The 18,800-nt window shown below is 42.3% G+C and overlaps 1 protein-coding gene across 17 annotated transcripts in view; it reads left to right on the top strand.

Moving 5' to 3' along the window:
- Positions 1-18,800, top strand: part of LOC110502853 (myocardin-related transcription factor A) — a 61,362-nt gene that overhangs the window by 12,786 nt on the left and 29,776 nt on the right. For all 17 annotated transcript variants that reach the window (XR_016491107.1, XR_016491109.1, XR_016491111.1 and 14 more), the window contains exon 3: positions 4,197-4,374. Coding sequence is in view for 11 of the 17 variants with exons in the window: in XM_036960579.2 (XP_036816474.1) it covers positions 4,251-4,374 (124 nt within the window). In the remaining 6 variants the exon portion in view is untranslated. The remainder of the gene's footprint in view (positions 1-4,196; positions 4,375-18,800) is intronic.

The following is an 18,800-nucleotide window of genomic DNA, read 5'->3' on the forward strand; positions in this document are numbered from 1 at the left end:
GAGTTATGTGCTTCCTTTCAAGCACACCCTTCTCATTAACCTGTGGTGAGGTATTCACAATTTTCGATGAACAAAAAAGGTTTTATATGTAAGATGGTTAAATAAAGAACAAATTCTTTTAAACATTTTTTTTTTTTACCCCTTTTTCTCCCCAATTTCGTGGTATCCAATTGTTGTAGTAGCTACTATCTTGTCTCATTGCTACAACTCCCGTACGGGCTCGGGAGAGACGAAGGCTGAATGTCATGCGTTCTCCGATACACAACCCAACCAGCCGTACTGCTTCTTAACACAGCGCACATCCAACCCGGAAGCCAGCCGCGGGGGCTACACCGTGCCCCTGGCAACCTTGGCTAGCGCGCACTACGCCCGGCCCGCCACAGGAGTCGCTGGTGCGCGATGAGACGATCCCTACCGACCAATCCCTCCCAAACCCGGACGACGCTAGGCCAATTGTGCGTCGCCCCACGGACCTCCCGGTCGCGGCCGGTTACGACAGAGTCTGGGCGCGAACCCAGGGACTCAGCCCTTAACCACTGCGCCACCCGGGAGGCCCAGCCATGCATTCTTAAGTTGGGTGTTCTTTCTGTGTCTAAGAATTCCATAATTGCACAAGTGTTCTGGGTTCTACCTCTCAGCCCTGAGTAACAGATAGATGTAGCTTACTCTCCTATCGACCCTAACCTTCCGCCAAAGTCTTTACAGATCTGGTCATGATGGGGGAGGGTGGGCAAAATTGGTCTTGGACAGCCACAGATTTTAGTCCTACACCAGGTTAAATACACACCTCGTAAAACTAAGTGATCTAAATGTAAATCCAATATTAAGCTAAACGATATCATAACCGCCATCGATAAAAGACAGGACTGTGCAGCTGTCTTGATCGACCTGGCCAAGGCGTTCGACTCTGTCAATCACCGTATTCTTATCAGCAGACTCAACAGCCTTGGTTTCTCAAATGACTGCCTCACCTGGTTCACTAACTACTTCTCAGACAGAGTTCAGTGTGTCAAATCGGAGGGCCTGTTGTCCGGACCTCTGGCAGTGTATGGGGTGCCACAAGGTTCAATTCTCGGGCCGACTCTCTTCTCTCTATACATCAATGATGTTGCTCTTGCTGCGGGTGGTTCCCTGATCCACCTCTACGCAGACAACACCATTCTGTATACATATGGCCCTTCTTTGGACACTGTGTTAACAAACCTCCAGACGAGCTTCAACGCCATACAACACTCCTTCCGTGGCCTCCAACTGCTCTTAAACACTAGTAAAACTAAATGCATGCTCCTTAACCGATCGCTGCCCACACCCACCCGCCCGACAAGCATCACTAGTTTGGACGGTTCTGACTAATAAAATGTGGACATCTACAAATACCTAGGTGTCTGGCTAGACTGTAAACTCTCCTGCCAGACTCATATTAAGCATCTCCAATCCAAAATTAAATCTTGAATCGGCTTCCTATTTCTCAACAAAGCCTCCTTCACTCATGCTGCCAAACATACCCTCGTAAATCTGACTATCCTACCGATCCTTGACTTCGGCGATGTAATTTACAAGATGGCCTCCAACACTCTACTCAACAAATTGGATGTAGTCTACCACAGTGCCATCCGTTTTGTCACCAAAGCCCCATATACTACCACCCACTGGAGGCCGACCGATTATGATTTTTTTCAACGCCGATACCGATTTATTGGCGGACTAAAAAAAGCCGATACCGATTAAATGTATTTGTAATAATGATAATTACAAAAATACTGAATGAACACTTATTTTAACTTAATATAATACATAAATAAAATCAATTTAGCCTGAAATAAATAATGAAACATGTTCAATTTTGTTTAAATAATGCAAAAACAAAGTGTTAGAGAAGAAAGTAAAAGTGCAATATGTGCCATGTATGAAAGCTAACGTTTAAGTTCCTTGCTCAGAACATGAGAACATATGAAAGCTGGTGGTTCCTTTTAACATGAGTCTTCAATATTCCCAGGTAAGAAGTTTTAGGTTGTAGTTATTATAGGAATTATAGGACTATTTCTCTCTATGCCATTTGTATTTCATATACCTTTGGATGTTCTTATAGGCACTTTAGTATTGCCAGTGAAACAGTATAGCTTCCGTCACTCTCCTCGCTCTTCCTACCTGGGCTCGAACCAGGAACACAACAACAACAGCCACCCTCGAAGCAGCGTTACCCATCTCTCCACAAAAGCCGCGGCCCTTGCAGAGCAAGGGGAACCACCACTCCAAGTCTCAGAGCGAGTGACGTTTGAAACGCTATTAGCACGCACCCCGCTAACTAGCTAGCCATTTCACATCGGTTACACGAGCCTAATCTCGGGAGTTGATAGGCTTGAAGTCATAAACAGCTGCTGGCAAACGCACAAAAGTGCTGTTTGAATGAATGCTTACGAGCCTGCTGCTGTCTACCATCGCTCAGTCAGACTGCTCTATCAAATCATAGACTTAGTTATAACATGATAACACACAGAAATACGAGCCTTCGGTCATTAATATAGTCAAATCCGGAAACTATCATCTCGAAAACAGGACTTTTATTCTTTCAGTGAAATACAGAACCGTTCCGTATTTGATCTAACGGGTGGCATCCATAAGTCTAAATATTCCTGTTACATTGCACAACCTTCAATGTTATGTCATAATTACGTAAAATTCTGGCAAATTAGGCGGCCCAAACTGTTGCATATACACTGACTCTGCATGCAAAATCACCTGGTTAATATTGCCTGCTAACCTGGATTTCTTTTAGCTAAATATGCAGGTTTAAAAATATATACTTCTGTGTATTGATTTTAAGAAAGGGATTGATGTTTTATGGCTAGGTATACATTGGAGCAATGATACACACCGCATCGATTATATGCAACGCAGGACACGCTAGATAACTACACATGGTTGATAATATTACTAGTTTAACTAGTGATTATGATTGTTTTTATAAGGTAAGTTTAATGCTAGCTAGCAACTTACCTTGGCTTTCTGCATTCACGTAACAGGCAGTCTCCTTGTGTAGTGCAATGAGAGGCAGGTGGTTAGAGCGTTGGACTAGTTAACTGTTAGGTTGCCAGATTGGATCCCCCGAGCTGACAAGGTAAAAATCTGTCGTTCTGCCCCTGAACAAGGCAGTTAAACCACCGTTCCTAGGCCGTCATTGAAAATAAGAATTTGTTCTTAACTGACTTGCCTTGTTAAATAAAGATTAAATAATAGTGTCAAAAATAAAACATCGGTCAAATCGGTGTCCAAAAATACTGGTTTACGATTGTTATGAAAACTTGAAATCTTCCGATTAATCAGTCGACCTATACTACCCACCACTGTGACCTGTATGCTTTCGTCAGCTGGCCCTCGCTACATATTCGTCTCCAGACCCACTAGCTCCAGGTCATCTATAAGTCTTTGCTAGGTAAAGCTCCGCCTTATCTCAGCTCACGGGTCACCATAACACCCACACGTAGCACGTGCTCCAGCAGGTATATTTCACTGGTCATCCCCAAAGCCAACACCTCCTTTTTCTGCCTTTCCTTCCAGTTCTCTGCTGCCAATGACTGTAACGAATTGCAAAAATCGCTGAAGTTGGAGACTTTTATTTCCCTCACCAACTTTAAACATCAGCTATCTGAGCAGCTTACCAATCGCTGCAGCTGTAATTAGCCCATCCAATCTACCTACCTCATACCCATATTGTTTTTATTTACTTTTTTGCTCTTTTGCACACCAGTATTTCTACTTGCACATCTATCACTCCGGTGTTCATTTGCTAAGTTGTAATTACTTCGCTACTATTGCCTCTTTATTTCCTTACCTCTCGCCATTTGCACACACTGTATTTAGACTTTTTCTATTGTGTTATTGACTGTACGTTTGTTTATTCCACGTGTAACTCTGTCATTTGTGTTGTTGTTTTTGTCCTACTGCTTTCCTTTATCTTGGCCAGATCGCAGTTGTAAATGTGAACTTGTTCTCAACTGGCCTACCTGGTTAAATAAAGGTGAAAACAAAGCTGATAAGCTTAATCAAGTATTCTGGTGCTGGGGTGGAACAAAAGCCTGCATACCCTGCAGTTTCTTGGACCAGAGTTCCCCACCTCGTTGAAATGATATTTTCTGCGTAGGACCATTTACAAACCTAACCAACCTCCTTTTTAAATTTTGTTTTATTTCTCACAGGTCTCTCTGGCAACGCTGGAGCCACAGGATGGGAAGGAGCCAAATACCGGCATCATGGTTGTTGCTGTAGCACCTGGCGCCGCACCTAGCCCGCGGAGTGAAGCAGTGACTAATGAGCTTCAGGAGATGACTCTGAAGCCCGCCTCCAACGACATGCCTGTGCGGGACAGGAAGAATGGTGAGTTGGTGTCCCAGGGAAAACGTTCCCTATTCCCCTATACAATTATCTTCTTTCATCAACTATCAGACATACCGTATCAAGCATACCATCAAATAAATTCAGAATTTATTCCTTAATTTTCCTTAATTCACTGCCCTATGTGTTGAACTATGCAATGCACTGCCCTTCTGTTTAAATTTCCATTAATTACATTTCCATTCAGAGGTGGGGGAAAGAAAATGTCACTTTTCAATGTAAACACACACAACAGATTACATACAGTTAACTGCCAAAATAAAGGAAACGGCAACAAAAAGTGTCTTAATAGGGCGTTGGGCCGTCACGAGCCAGAACAGCTTCAATGCGCCTTGGAATATATTCTACAAGTGTCTGGTACTCTATTGGAGGGATGCGAAACCATTGTTCCATGAGAAATTACATAAATTGGTGTTTTGTGGTGGTGGAAATTGATGTCAGGCGCTGCTCCAGATTCTCAAATCAAATCAAATTTTATTTGTCACATACACATGGTTAGCAGATGTTAATGCGAGTGTAGGGAAATGCCTGTGCTTCTAGTTCCGACAATGCAGTAATAACCAACAAGTAATCTAGGTAACAATTCCAAAACTACTACCTTATAGACACTAGTGTAAGGGGATAAAGAATATGTACATAGATATATGAATGAGTGATGGTACAGAGCGGCATAGGCAAGATACAGTAGATGGTATTGAGTGCAGTATATACATATGAGATGAGTATGTAAACAAAGTGGCATAGTTAAAGTGGCTAGTGATACATGTATTACATAAAGATGCAGTAGATGATATAGAGTACAGTATAAACATATGAGATGAATAATTTACGGTATGTAAATATTATATTAAAGTGGCTAGTGATATATTTTACATCATTTCCCATCAATTCCCATTATTAAAGTGGCTGGAGTTGAGTCAGTGTGTTGGCAGCAGCCACTCAATGTTAGTGGTGGCTGTTTAACAGTCTGATGGCCTTGAGATAGAAGCTGTTTTTCAGTCTCTCGGTCCCAGCTTTGATGCACCTGTACTGACCTCGCCTTCTGGATGATAGCGGGGTGAACAGGCAGTGGCTCGGTGGTTGTTGTCCTTGATGATCTTTATGGACTTCCTGTGACATCGGGTGGTGTAGGTGTCCTGGAGGGCAGGTAGTTTGCCCCCGGTGATGCGTTGTGCAGACCTCACTACCCTCTGGAGAGCCTTACGGTTGTGGGCGGAGCAGTTGCCGTACCAGGCGGTGATACAGCCCGACAGGATGCTCTCGATTGTGCATCTGTAAAAGTTTGTGAGTGCTTTTGGTGACAAGCCGAATTTCTTCAGCCTCCTGAGGTTGAAGAGGCGCTGCTGCACCTTCTTCACGATGCTGTCTGTGTGGGTGGACCAATTCAGTTTGTCTGTGATGTGTACGCCGAGGAACTTAAAACTTACTACCCTCTCCACTACTGTTCCTCTGGTGTTTCCTGAAGTCCACAATCATCTCCTTAGTTTTGTTGACGTTGAGTGTGAGGTTATTTTCCTGACACCACACTCCGAGGGACCTCACCTCCTCCCTGTAGGCCGTCTCGTCGTTGTTGGTAATCAAGCCTACCACTGTTGTGTCGTCCGCAAACTTGATGATTGAGTTGGAGGCGTGCGTGGCCACGCAGTCGTGGTTGAGCAGGGAGTACAGGAGAGGGCTCAGAACGCACCCTTGTGGGGCCCCACTGTTGAGGATCAGCGGGGTGGAAATGTTGTTGCCTACCCTCACCACCTGGGGGTGGCCCGTCAGGAAGTCCAGTACCCAGTTGCACAGGGCGAGGTCGAGACCCAGGGTCTCGAGCTTGATGACGAGCTTGGAGGGCACTATGGTGTTAAATGCCGAGCTGTAGTCGATGAACAGCATTCTCACATAGGTATTCCTCTTGTCCAGATGGATTAGGGCAGTGTGCAGCGTGGTTGAGATTGCATCGTCTGTGGACCTATTTGGGCAGTAATCAAATTGGAGTGGGTCTAGGGTATCAGGTAGGGTGGAGGTGATATGGTCCTTGACTAGTCTCTCAAAGCACTTCATGATGACGGAAGTGAGTGCTACGGGGCGGTAGTCGTTTAGCTCAGTTACCTTTGCTTTCTTGGGAACAGGAGCAATGGTGGCCCTCTTGAAGCATGTGGGAACAACAGACTGGGATAGGGATTGATTGAATATGTCCATAAACACACCAGCCAGCTGGTCTGCTCATGCTCTGAGGGCGCGGCTGGGGATGCAGTCTGGTCCTGCAGCCTTGCAAGGGTTGACACGTTTAAATGTTTTCCTCATGTCGGCTGCAGTGAAGGAGAGTCTGCATGTTTTAGTTGCGGGCCGTGTCAGTGGCACTGTTTTGTCCTCAAAGCGGGCAAAAAAGTTATTTAGTCTGCCTGGGAGCAAGACATCCTGGTCCGTGACGGGGCTGGTTTTCTTTTTGTAATCCGTGATTGACTGTAGACCCTGCAACATACCTCTGGTGTCTGAGCCGTTGAATTGAGATTCTACTTTGTCTCTATACTGACGCTTAGCTTGTTTGATTGCCTTGCGGAGGGAATAGTTACACTGTTTGTATTCGGTCATGTTTCCGGTCACCTTGCCCTGATTAAAAGCAGTGGTTCGGGCTTTCAGTTTCATGCGAATGCTGCCATCAATCCACGGTTTCTGGTTTGGGAATGTTTTAATCGTTGCTATGGGAACAACATCTTCAACGCACGTTCTAATGAACTCGCTCACCGAATCAGCGTATTCGTCAATGTTGTTGTCTGACGCAATACAAAACATATCCCAGTCCACGTGATGGAAGCAGTCTTGGAGTGTGGAATCAGATTGGTCGGACCAGCGTTGAACAGACCTCAGCGCGGGAGCTTCTTGTTTTAGTTTCTGTCTGTAGGCAGGGATAAACAAAATTGAGTCGTGGTCAGCTTTTCCGAAAGGAGGGTGGGGCAGGGCCTTATATGCGTTGCGGAAGTTAGAATAGCAGTGATCCAAGGTTTTTCCAGCCCTGGTTGCGCAATCGATATGCTGATAAAATTTAGGGAGTCTTGTTTTCAGATTAGCCTTGTTAAAATGCCCAGCTACAATGAATGCAGCCTCCGGATAAATGGATTCCAGTTTGCAAAGAGTCAAATAAAGTTTGTTCAGAGCCATCGATGTGTCTGCTTGGGGGGGAATATATACGGCTGTGATTATAATCGAAGATAATTCCCTTGGTAGATAATGCGGTCGACATTTGATTGTGAGGAATTCTAAATCAGGTGAACAGAAGGACTTGAGTACCTGTATGTTGTTATGATCACACCACGTCACGTTAACCATGAAGCATACGCCCCCGCCCCTCTTCTTACCAGAAAGATGTTTGTTTCTGTCTGCGCGATGCATGGAGAAAACAGTTGACTGCACCGACTCCGATAGCTTCTCTCCAGTGAGCCATGTTTCCGTGAAGCAAAGAACGTTAGTCTCTGATGTCCCTCTGGAATGCTACCCTTGCTCGGATTTCATCAAGAATGCTAGGGAGTGGTGCACGATGTGCCCGTCTCCGGAGTCTGACCAGAAGGCCGCTTCGTTTCCCTCTTTTACGACGTCTTTGTTTTGGGTCGCAGGCTGGGATCCATTCCGTTGTCCTGGGTGAAAGGCAGAACACAGCATCCGCTTCGCGAATGTCATATTCTTGGTCGTACTGATGGTGAGTTGACGCTGCTGACATAATTATTTTCGACTGTATGTAATGAACCCTAAGATGACCTGGGGTACCAATGTAAGAAATAACACGTAAAAAAAGAAAAAACTGCATAGTTTCCTAGGAACGCGAAGCGAGGCGGCCATCACTGTGGGCGCCGGAAGTACAATAGTACAGTACTCTCATAAGTTTTCAATTGGGTTGAGATTTGGTGACTGACACACACTCCCTTTAAACCCCCTATGTACCTTTTGAGACTCCTCTTTCAAAGTCACTGAGTTCTCTTCTTCTAGCCATGGTAGCCATAATAATGGGCAACTGGGCATTTTCCTACATGACCCTAAGCATGATGGGACGTTAATTGCTTAATTAATTCCTGAACCACACCTGTATGGATGCACCTGCTTTCAGTATATGTCGTACCCCTCATTTACTTTTTTCCTTTGTTTTGGCAGTTACTTGTAAGTGTTGAGGTGGGAAAAAACTGTTCATGAAAAGCAGAAGTTCAGTATGAGGTGTTTCTCTAGATCTCTCCCAGCCATGTACCAGTGGACAGCTTACATCTCCACATGAGAGGGTTTAGAGAGATGGAGATTAGCTCATTGCTGATACTGAGACTGGTAGTGTTCATGATGATGGAGTTGCTGCATTTGATTCGTTATCTGCTACTGTTGTTATTGTGACTAGGTCCCTAGATTGTAAGGGGAGTAAAATGGTCTAAGTTACAATAAGTTTGCTTAACAAGATTTGCTTAAGAGCCAGATGGGAGTCTCAGTGAAGGCCAGGATGGATAGACCCTCCCTGCAAAGTGAATTACAATGCTAGAAGTTTGAGGTTTAGAGTTTACCCCCCCAGCTCTAGGGCACCACTCCCCGTTTTAAGCAATCCCTACCTGGGCTAATAACTCTTCCTACAGGGCATGCTGGCTGGCTGCTAGTTGCAGACATGTTGTAGCAGGACCTTCCCAGTCTCTTATTTGACAACATGGTGGAAGAGACAGAGGAATGTTAGCGAGGCTATCAGTCCATTACATCGATCTAGTCTATCATCTTATTGCTCTCTGAACGGCAGTTTTGACCCACCACATCAATGAAACCTTATTTACTTTATGGGCCCTGGTCAAAAGTAGTACACAACATTTGGGATGCAACCTCCAATCTAGTCTGACAATCTTGATGCCCTGTGCACGGCAGCTATGAGGTTGGTGCGCTCTCTCTTCCAAGTAGAGTTTTGCAATCTCTCATTCCACGTGTAAAACCAAGCTCATGCTGTTCTCAAGGTCATGAAATGTTGACCCTGAGGACCTGCATATTTGCTCTATATATTGAGCCCAAATTGAGCTTGTTTCTCAATTTAAGTACCTGGGTGTCTGGATTGAAGACAAGTTATACTTTGTAACGCATATAGAACATCTGACTAAGAAGCTAATATCCAAGATAGTTTTTGTTTATATAGAAATAAATCATGCCTCAGTATTGAAAATAGGTGAGAGATTAGTCAAACAACGCTTCTCCCTGTATTGAATTTTGGTGATATTGTTTACATGCATGTGGCAACCTCTGTTTTGAAACCCTTGGACACAGTCTACCATTCAGCAATGCGTTTTATCACAGGGGACAATTTTAGGACTCATTGGAGTCTGTATAAAAATGTGGGATGTACCTCTGTCTTTAAGAAGAGAGCTGCTTTCTCTATTTATGTATTTACAATCAATCTTACAGAAACTCCTTTCATATTTAACTTTATTAATTAAGTTAAGAATCATAAGTTACCAAACCCGATCTCATGAATGGATAACACTAGAGATTAGAGGTCGACCGATTATGATTTTTCGACGCCGATACCGATTATTGGAGGACAAAAAAGGCGATGCCGATTAATTGGACGATTTAAAAAAAAAAATAATAATAATATTTGTAATAATGACAATTACAACAATACTGAATGAACACTTATTTTAACTTAATATGATACATCAATAAAATCAAGTTGGCCTGAAATAAATAATGAAACATGTTAAATTTTGTTTAAATAATGCAAAAACAAAGTGTTGGAGAAGAAAGTAAAAGTGCAATATATGCCATGTAAGAAAGCTAACGTTTAAGTTCCTTGCTCAGAACATGAGAACATATGAAAACTGGTGGTTCCTTTTAACATGAGTCTTCAATATTCCCAGGTAAGAAGTTTTAGGTTGAAGTTATTATAGGAATTATAGGACTATTCCTCTCTATACCATTTGTATTTCATATACCTTTGGATGTTCTTATAGGCACTTTAGTATTGCCAGTGTAACAGTATAGCTTCCTTACCTCTCCTCGCTCCTACCTGGGCTCGAACCAGGAACACAACGACAACAGCCACCCTCGAAGCAGCGTTACCCATGCAGAGCAAGGGGAACAACTACTCCAAGTCTCAGAGCGAGTGACGTTTGAAACGCTATTAGCGCGCACCCCACTAACTAGCTAGCCATTTCACATCACATCGTTACACCAGCCTAATCTCGGGAGCTGATAGGCTTGAAGTCATAAACAGCAGCGCTGCTGGCAAAATGCACGAAAGTGCTGTTTGAATGAATGCTTACGAGCCTGCTGCTGCCTACCATCGCTCAGTCAGACTGCTCTATCAAATATCAAATCATATACTTAATTATAACATAATAACACACACAAATACGAGCCTTAGGTCATTAATATGGTCAAATCCGGAAACTATAATTTCGAAAACAAGACGTTTATTCTTTCAGTGAAATACGGAACCGTTCCGTATTTTATCTAACAGGTGGCATTCATCAGTCCAAATATTCCTGTTACATTGCACAACCTTCAATGTATACCATAATTACATAAAATTCTGGCAAATTAGTTCGCAATGAGCCAGGTGGCCCAAACTGTTGCATGTACCCTGACTCTGCGCGCAATGAACGCAAGAGAAGTGACACAATTTCACCTGGTTAATATTGCCTGCTAATCTGGATTTCTTTTAGCTAAATATGCAGGTTTAAAAATATATACTTCTGTGTATTGATATTAAGAAAGGCATTGGTGTTTATGGTTAGGTACACATTGGAGCAACGACAGTCCTATTTCGTGAATGCGCATTGCATTGATTATATGCAACGCAGGGCACGCTAGATAAACTAGTAATATCATCAACCATGTGTAGTTATAACTAGTGATTGATTAAGTTTAATGCTAGCTAGCAACTTACCTTGGCTTCTTACTGCATTCGCGTAACTCCTCGTGAGGCAGGTGTTAGAGCGTTGGACGAGTTAACTGTAAGGTTGCAAGATTGGATCCCCCGAGCTGACAAGGTAAAAATCTGTCATTCTGCCCCTGAACAAGGCAGTTAACCCACCGTTCCTAGGCAGTCATTGAAAATAAGAATGTGTTCTTAACTGACTAGTTAAATAAAGATTTTAAAAAGGTGTAAAAAAAATATATCTGCAAAATCGGCTTCCAAAATTCCCTATTTCCGATTTGTTATGAAAACTTGAAACGGCCCTAATTAATCGGCCATTCCTCTACTAGACATCCCTTCAGTCTCCACAGATCTGGGAATATCTTCATTTTGTTTTTTTGCCCCCAATTTGTGGAACAGAGTTCACTGCAGTTACATGTGCTGGTGCCACTCAGGCAGTTTAAATGATTGATTGAGGACCTCTATGTAGTTTAATGTGATTGCTATTGTTATTGTGTGCTGAATTACATTGTTCTATACACATATACAGTACCAGTGAAACGTTTGGAGACACCTACTATTCAAGGGGTTTTCTTTATTTTATGATCTACATTGTAGAATAATAGAGAAGACATCAACACAAAATGAAATAACAATATGGAATCATGTAGTAACCAAAAAACTGTTAAATATATTTTATATTTGAGATTCTTCAAAGTAGCCACCCTTTGCCTTGATGACAGCTTTGCACACTCTTTTTACTGGTACTGTATGTGTGTTTTATTATTCCGTTTTTATTGTAAAGTATACAGGGCTCTCTTGTAAAATAGATTTTTAATCTCAATGTGACTCCCTGTTTAAATCAAAAACGTAGTACTTTGCTTTATAGAGGAGAGGAGGGCTGAGGAAGATTTATTGTTGTAAATATTTACCTTTTGCGTGGGCTTAGCTCTTGGCACACTGTGTGTGGGCCTAGATGTCAGAGAAGCAAAGCAGGAAAGACTGAAAGAAAAGCGCAAATGTTGCTTTACTCTAACACTTTTATTTTTGATAGTATGGCCCTGAAGGAGAAAGGTGATCGCTTGTTTTCTGCTCGCGTTAGGTGCTTTGTTTAGAACAGTGTTTTTCCGTGAATTGCGTTTTGGCACGTTTGAAAAATACTTTATTAATGGCTTTATTACAGGTGTTGCTCACTCTGCTTCAGCCTTGTCACTGTAAGACGATATGCTTGCTATTGTTGCATGTTTCTTTTAAGCTCTTAATGAAAAATGTCCTGTCTTAGTATGCATGCAGTGGAAGAGGCAAATATCTCCAAAATAATCCCAATAGGTTTCTATGGGCTTATTTTGGGCGTAAACTGTCTTCCCTCCCATTGTTAGGGCGGAAACATAAGCATCTCGTCGTTATATACAGATATTTCTTTCTGTTGGTCACATTTTACTATTAGGAGAAAATGTAACTGTTTGTTGACCGGTTAAGGAGGGTCAGTTGGCAGCAAAATGTACCAACATTTGCATCCCTATTTCTAATGTACTAGAACTTGGTGGAGAGAGTGGGAGAATGGGGTGTAATAATGGAGAGTAGGGGAGAACGGTGTAATAACAGGGAGTAGGGAGAACAGGGTGTAATAATGGAGAGTAGGGGAGAACGGTGTAATAACAGGGAGTAGGGAGAACAGGGTGTAGTAATGGAGAGTAGTGTAATAACAGAGAGTAGGGAGAACAGGGTGTAATAATGGAGAGTAGGGGAGAACGGTGTAATAACAGAGAGTAGGGAGAACAGGGTGTAGTAATGGAGAGTAGGGGAGAACGGTGTAATAACAGAGAGTAGGGAGAACGGGGTGTAATAATGGAGAGTAGGGGAGAACGGTGTAATAACAGGGAGTAGGGAGAACAGGGTGTAGTAATGGAGAGTAGGGGAGAACGGTGTAATAACAGAGAGTAGGGAGAACATGGTGTAGTAATGGAGAGTAGGGGAGAACGGTGTAATAACAGAGAGTAGGGAGAACAGGGTGTAGTAATGGAGAGTAGTGTAATAACAGAGAGTAGGGAGAACAGGGTGTAATAATGGAGAGTAGGGCTGGTCCGTTGTTTGATTGGTCTAAATGTCTAACCTTATTTTTCCATATATAGACAGAATATATTTGAATAAAATCAACTACATATGCATTGAGCTTGTTTGATGCTTTAAGCACATCATTTGATGAAATAATTAAGACACACAAATGACGGAAAAGCCCGATGGTCACCCTATGTTTAAAAAAAATAAATGACAGCTAGTGCCCGTGGGACTGGCGAACGTTGTCTCACTTTCCTCCCTACTGCAGCGAAAAGGCACCACAGCTCAGCAATGGTTTATTGCGCTGTCCATGCTGAAGTAGCAACATCATTTCAGCCATTTAGTTTCTTACTTATATATATATATATATATATATATATATATATATATATATATATATATCATTGGGTTTACTTGATAGCTACCTACACAAATAGCTAGCTAGAACAAAGTGTTAATAAGATATTAATTTAAAAAGATTAAAAGCAATACAAATAAGTTCTCCAGTAGGCATCTATATATCTATATATCTATATGAAATTGTTAGAACAGACTACACTGTTCAAAATAGTCCAAAAAAATTATAATATTGTAATCTACAGCAACTGTTTGGCACACACAATACTCACGCAACCCTTTCCCTCCTGAGCAACCAGTAAACATTCGCCCATTTCGAGTTTCTTTTTCACGTCCTCCGCATTCGTTTTGCTGTCACATGTTACTATGTTCGGAGTTTGTACATAACCAATTTATTGATGTGATTATGATAGGCTATAGGTCAGGCCCTATTGTCACATGTATGCGATGCTTATATATACAGTGCCTTGCGAAAGTATTCGGCCCCCTTGAACTTTGCAACCTTTTGCCACATTTCAGGCTTCAAACATAAAGATATAAAACTGTATTTTTTTGTGAAGAATCAACAACAAGTGGGACACAATCATGAAGTGGAACGACATTTATTGGATATTTCAAACTTTTTTAACAAATCAAAAACTGAAAAATTGGGCGTGCAAAATTATTCAGCCCCCTTAAGTTAATACTTTGTAGCGCCACCTTTTGCTGCGATTACAGCTGTAAGTCGCTTGGGGTATGTCTCTATCAGTTTTGCACATCGAGAGACTGACATTTCTTCCCATTCCTCCTTGCAAAACAGCTCGAGCTCAGTGAGGTTGGATGGAGAGCATTTGTGAACAGCAGTTTTAAGTTCTTTCCACAGATTCTCGATTGGATTCAGGTCTGGACTTTGACTTGGCCATTCTAACACCTGGATATGTTTATTTTTGAACCATTCCATTGTAGATTTTGCTTTATGTTTTGGATCATTGTCTTGTTGGAAGACAAATCTCCGTCCCAGTCTCAGGTCTTTTGCAGACTCCATCAGATTTTCTTCCAGAATGGTCCTGCATTTGGCTCCATCCATCTTCCCATCAATTTTAACCATCTTCCCTGTCCCTGCTGAAGAAAAGCAGGCCCAAACCATGATGCTGCCACCACCATGTTTGACAGTGGGGATGGTGTGTTCAGCTGTGTTGCTTTTACGCCAAACATAACGTTTTGCATTGTTGCCAAAAAGTTCAATTTTGGTTTCATCTGACCAGAGCACCTTCTTCCACATGTTTGGTGTGTCTCCCAGGTGGCTTGTGGCAAACTTTAAACAACACTTTTTATGGATATCTTTAAGAAATGGCTTTCTTCTTGCCACTCTTCCATAAAGGCCAGATTTGTGCAATATATGACTGATTGTTGTCCTATGGACGGAGTCTCCCACCTCAGCTGTAGATCTTTGCAGTTCATCCAGAGTGATCATGGGCCTCTTGGCTGCATCTCTGATCAGTCTTCTCCTTGTATGAGCTGAAAGTTTAGAGGGACGGCCAGGTCTTGGTAGATTTGCAGTGGTCTGATACTCCTTCCATTTCAATATTATCGCTTGCACAGTGCTCCTTGGGATGTTTAAAGCTTGGGAAATCTTTTTGTATCCAAATCCGGCTTTAAACTTATTCACAACAGTATCTCGGACCTGCCTGGTGTGTTCCTTGTTCTTCATGATGCTCTCTGCGCTTTTAACGGACCTCTGAGACTATCACAGTGCAGGTGCATTTATACGGAGACTTGATTACACACAGGTGGATTGTATTTATCCTCATTAGTCATTTAGGTCAACATTGGATCTTTCAGAGATCCTCACTGAACTTCTGGAGAGAGTTTGCTGCACTGAAAGTAAAGGGGCTGAATCATTTTGCACATCCAATTTTTCAGTTTTTGATTTGTTAAAAAAGTTTGAAATATCCAATAAATGTCGTTCCACTTCATGATTGTGTCCCACTTGTTGTTGATTCTTCACAAAAAAATACAGTTTTATATCTTTATGTTTGAAGCCTGAAATGTGGAAAAAGGTCGCAAAGTTCAAGGGGGCCGAATACTTTTGCAAGGCACTGTATATATGCCTTTATTACAGCAGACTAAAAACAGTTGCATGCATTTGTGAGTTGCAGTTTATTTATTGTTTAGACACATTTTAAAAGTTCCCTTTGTTATTTAATTTGAACTAAAATGCTTGATTGCATTTCAGAGCTTGAATGTCTCATGCTGTGTGATGGCATGAAAGAATGAATGATTGATACAAAAGCTTATATATTTGAAGTTACGGTGTTAAGACTGAATAGGACACACGCTTAGGTCTACAGCTCGATGGTGGTTATACAAGGCTACTTATACAAAGCCTACTAATGATAATGACATTACTTATTTTTATAATGATGATCATAATAATAATTGTAATAATCAGAAGGAGAAGGGCATAGGAGCGAGACATGCGTGCATATTATGTGTGACAAACGGGTGCTGTTAGATTACAATATTATTTATCTGCTTGTTTGGAACAGTGTAAACAACACCAAATAAGTAAAACCAGTCTGTTCTAACCCCAAAAATGCTAACTCCTTTATTACAGCTGAATCTGAAATTGCTTTAGCCAATATTTTGCCGTTGCATGAGGCTTGCTGCTCACGGAATCAGTAGGCCATTAAACAAACACTCGAACAGAAAACAGAAGCACGCTCTGACTTATTTCTGTATATATACAGTGTATTCAAAGTATTCAGACCCCTTGATTTGTTCCACATTTTGTTACATTACAGCCTTATTCTAAAATTGATTAAATAATTTTTTCCATCATCATTCTACACACAAAGCAAAAAGTTTTTTTTAATGCATTTTTACAAATCTATAAATGTATATATAAAAAAAGACATCACATTTACATAAGTATTCAGACCCTTAGTACTTTGTTGAAGCACCTTTGGCAGCGATTACAGCCTCGAGTCTTCTTGGGTATGACGCTACGAGCTTGACACACCTGTATTTGTGTCAAGTTTCTCCCATTCTTCTCTGTAGATTCTCTCAAGCTCTGTCAGGTTGGACGGGGAGCTGGACAGCTATTTTCAGGTCTACAGAGATGTTCGATCGGGTTCAAGTTCGGGCTCTGGCAGGGCCACTCAAGGATATTCAGAGACTTGTCCTGAAGCCACTGCTGCGTTGTTTTGGCTGTGTGCTTAGGGTTGATGTTCTGTTGGAAGGTGAACCTTCACCCCAGTCTGAGGTCCTGAGCACTCTGGAGCAGGGTTTCATCAAGGATCTCTTTGTACATTGCTCTGTTCACCTTTGCCTCGATCCTGACTAGTCTCCCAGTTCCTGCTGCTGAAAAACATGCTGCCACCAACATGCTTCACCGTAGGGATGGTGCCAGGTTTCCTCCAGATGTGACGCTTGGGATTCAGGCCATGGAGTTAAATCTTGGTTTCATCAGACCAGAGAATCTTGTTTTTAAGGGTCTGAGAGTCCTTTAGGTGCCTTTTGGCAAACTCCAACCTGGCTGACATGTGCCTTTTTACTGAGGAGTGGCTTCCGTCTGGCCACTCTACCATAAAGGCCTGATTTGGTGGAGTGCTGCAGAGATGGTTGGCCTCATGGAAGGTTCTCCCATCTCCACAGAGGAACTCTAGAGCTCTGTGAAAATGACCATTGGGTTCTTGGTCACCTCCCTGACCAAGGCCCTTCTCCCCTGATTGCTCAGTTTGGCCGGGCGGCCAGCTCTAGTCTTGGTGGTTCCAAACGTCTTCCATTTAAGAATTATGGAGGTCACTGTGTTCTTGGGGACCTTCAATGCTGCAGACATTTTTTGGTACCCTTCCCCAGATCTGTGCCTGGACACAATCCTGTCTCGGAGCTCTATGGACAATTCCTTCGACCTCATGGCTTGGTTTTTGGTCTGACATGCACTGTCAACTGTGGGACCTTATATAGATAGACAGGTGTGTGCCTTTCCAAACCATGTCAATCAATTGACTTTACCGCAGGTGGACTCCAATCAAGTTGTAAAAACATCTCACGGATCAATTTCGAGTCTCATAGCAAAGGGTCTGAATAATTATATAAAATGCGTTAAATTTTTTTTGTTTTTATACATTTGCTAACATTTCTAAAAACCTGTTTTTGCTTTGTCATTATGGGTTATTGTGTGTAGATTGAGGATTTTTATTTATTTAATCAATTTTAGAATAAGTCTGTAACCTAACAAAATGTGGAAAAAGTCCAGGGGTATGAATACTTTCCGAATGCACTGTATTTCTGTTTTATAAATTTGCTAAAATGTCTAAAAACCTGTTTTAACTTTGTCATTATTTTGTATTGTGTGTAGATTGAGGAAATTGTTTTTAATCCATTTTAGAACAAGTTTGTAACGTAATAAAATGTGGAAAATGGGAATGGGTCTGAATAGTTTCCGAATGCACTGTATATCGCTGATTTTTAAAGCCAGGCACATTTTAACAGTAAGTTGGGGTTTCCTTATTTTCTTAGGCAATTAAGCTAAGGCAAGGGCTGTTTCCTCGTCTCTGCTGCTGCTGCCTCCACCGCATTGTTGCCTCCCTGCACCTGCCCGCTCGTCCAGCATGACTACTCTGGACGGTTCTGACTTAGAGTATGTGAACAACTACAAATACCTAGGTGTCTGGTTAGACTGTAAACTCTCCTTCCAGACTCACATTAAGCATCTCCAATCCAAAATTAAATCTAGAATTTGCTTCCTATTTCGCAACAAAGCCTCCTTCAATCATGCTGCCAAACATACCCTAGTAAAACTGACCATCCTACCGATCCTCGACTTCGGCGATGTCATCTATAAAATAGCCTCCAACACTCTACTCAACAAATTGGATGCAGTCTATCACAGTGCCATCTGTTTTGTCACCAAAGCCCCATATATTACCCACCACTGCAACCTGTACGCTCTCGTTGGCTGGCCATCGCTTCATACTCGTCACCAAACCCAGTGGCTCCAGGTCATCTACAAGTCTCTGCTAGGTAAAGCCCCGCCTTAGCTCAGCCGACTGGTCACCATAGCAGCACCCACCAGTAGCACACGCTCCAGCAGGTATATCTCACTGGTCACCCCCAAAGCCAATTCCTACTTGGCTGCCTTTCCTTCCACTTCTCT

This window comes from Oncorhynchus mykiss, chromosome 23 (genome assembly GCF_057628025.1).
Source record: "Oncorhynchus mykiss isolate SJ-2025 chromosome 23, ASM5762802v1, whole genome shotgun sequence".
Taxonomy (NCBI): Eukaryota; Metazoa; Chordata; class Actinopteri; order Salmoniformes; family Salmonidae; genus Oncorhynchus; species Oncorhynchus mykiss.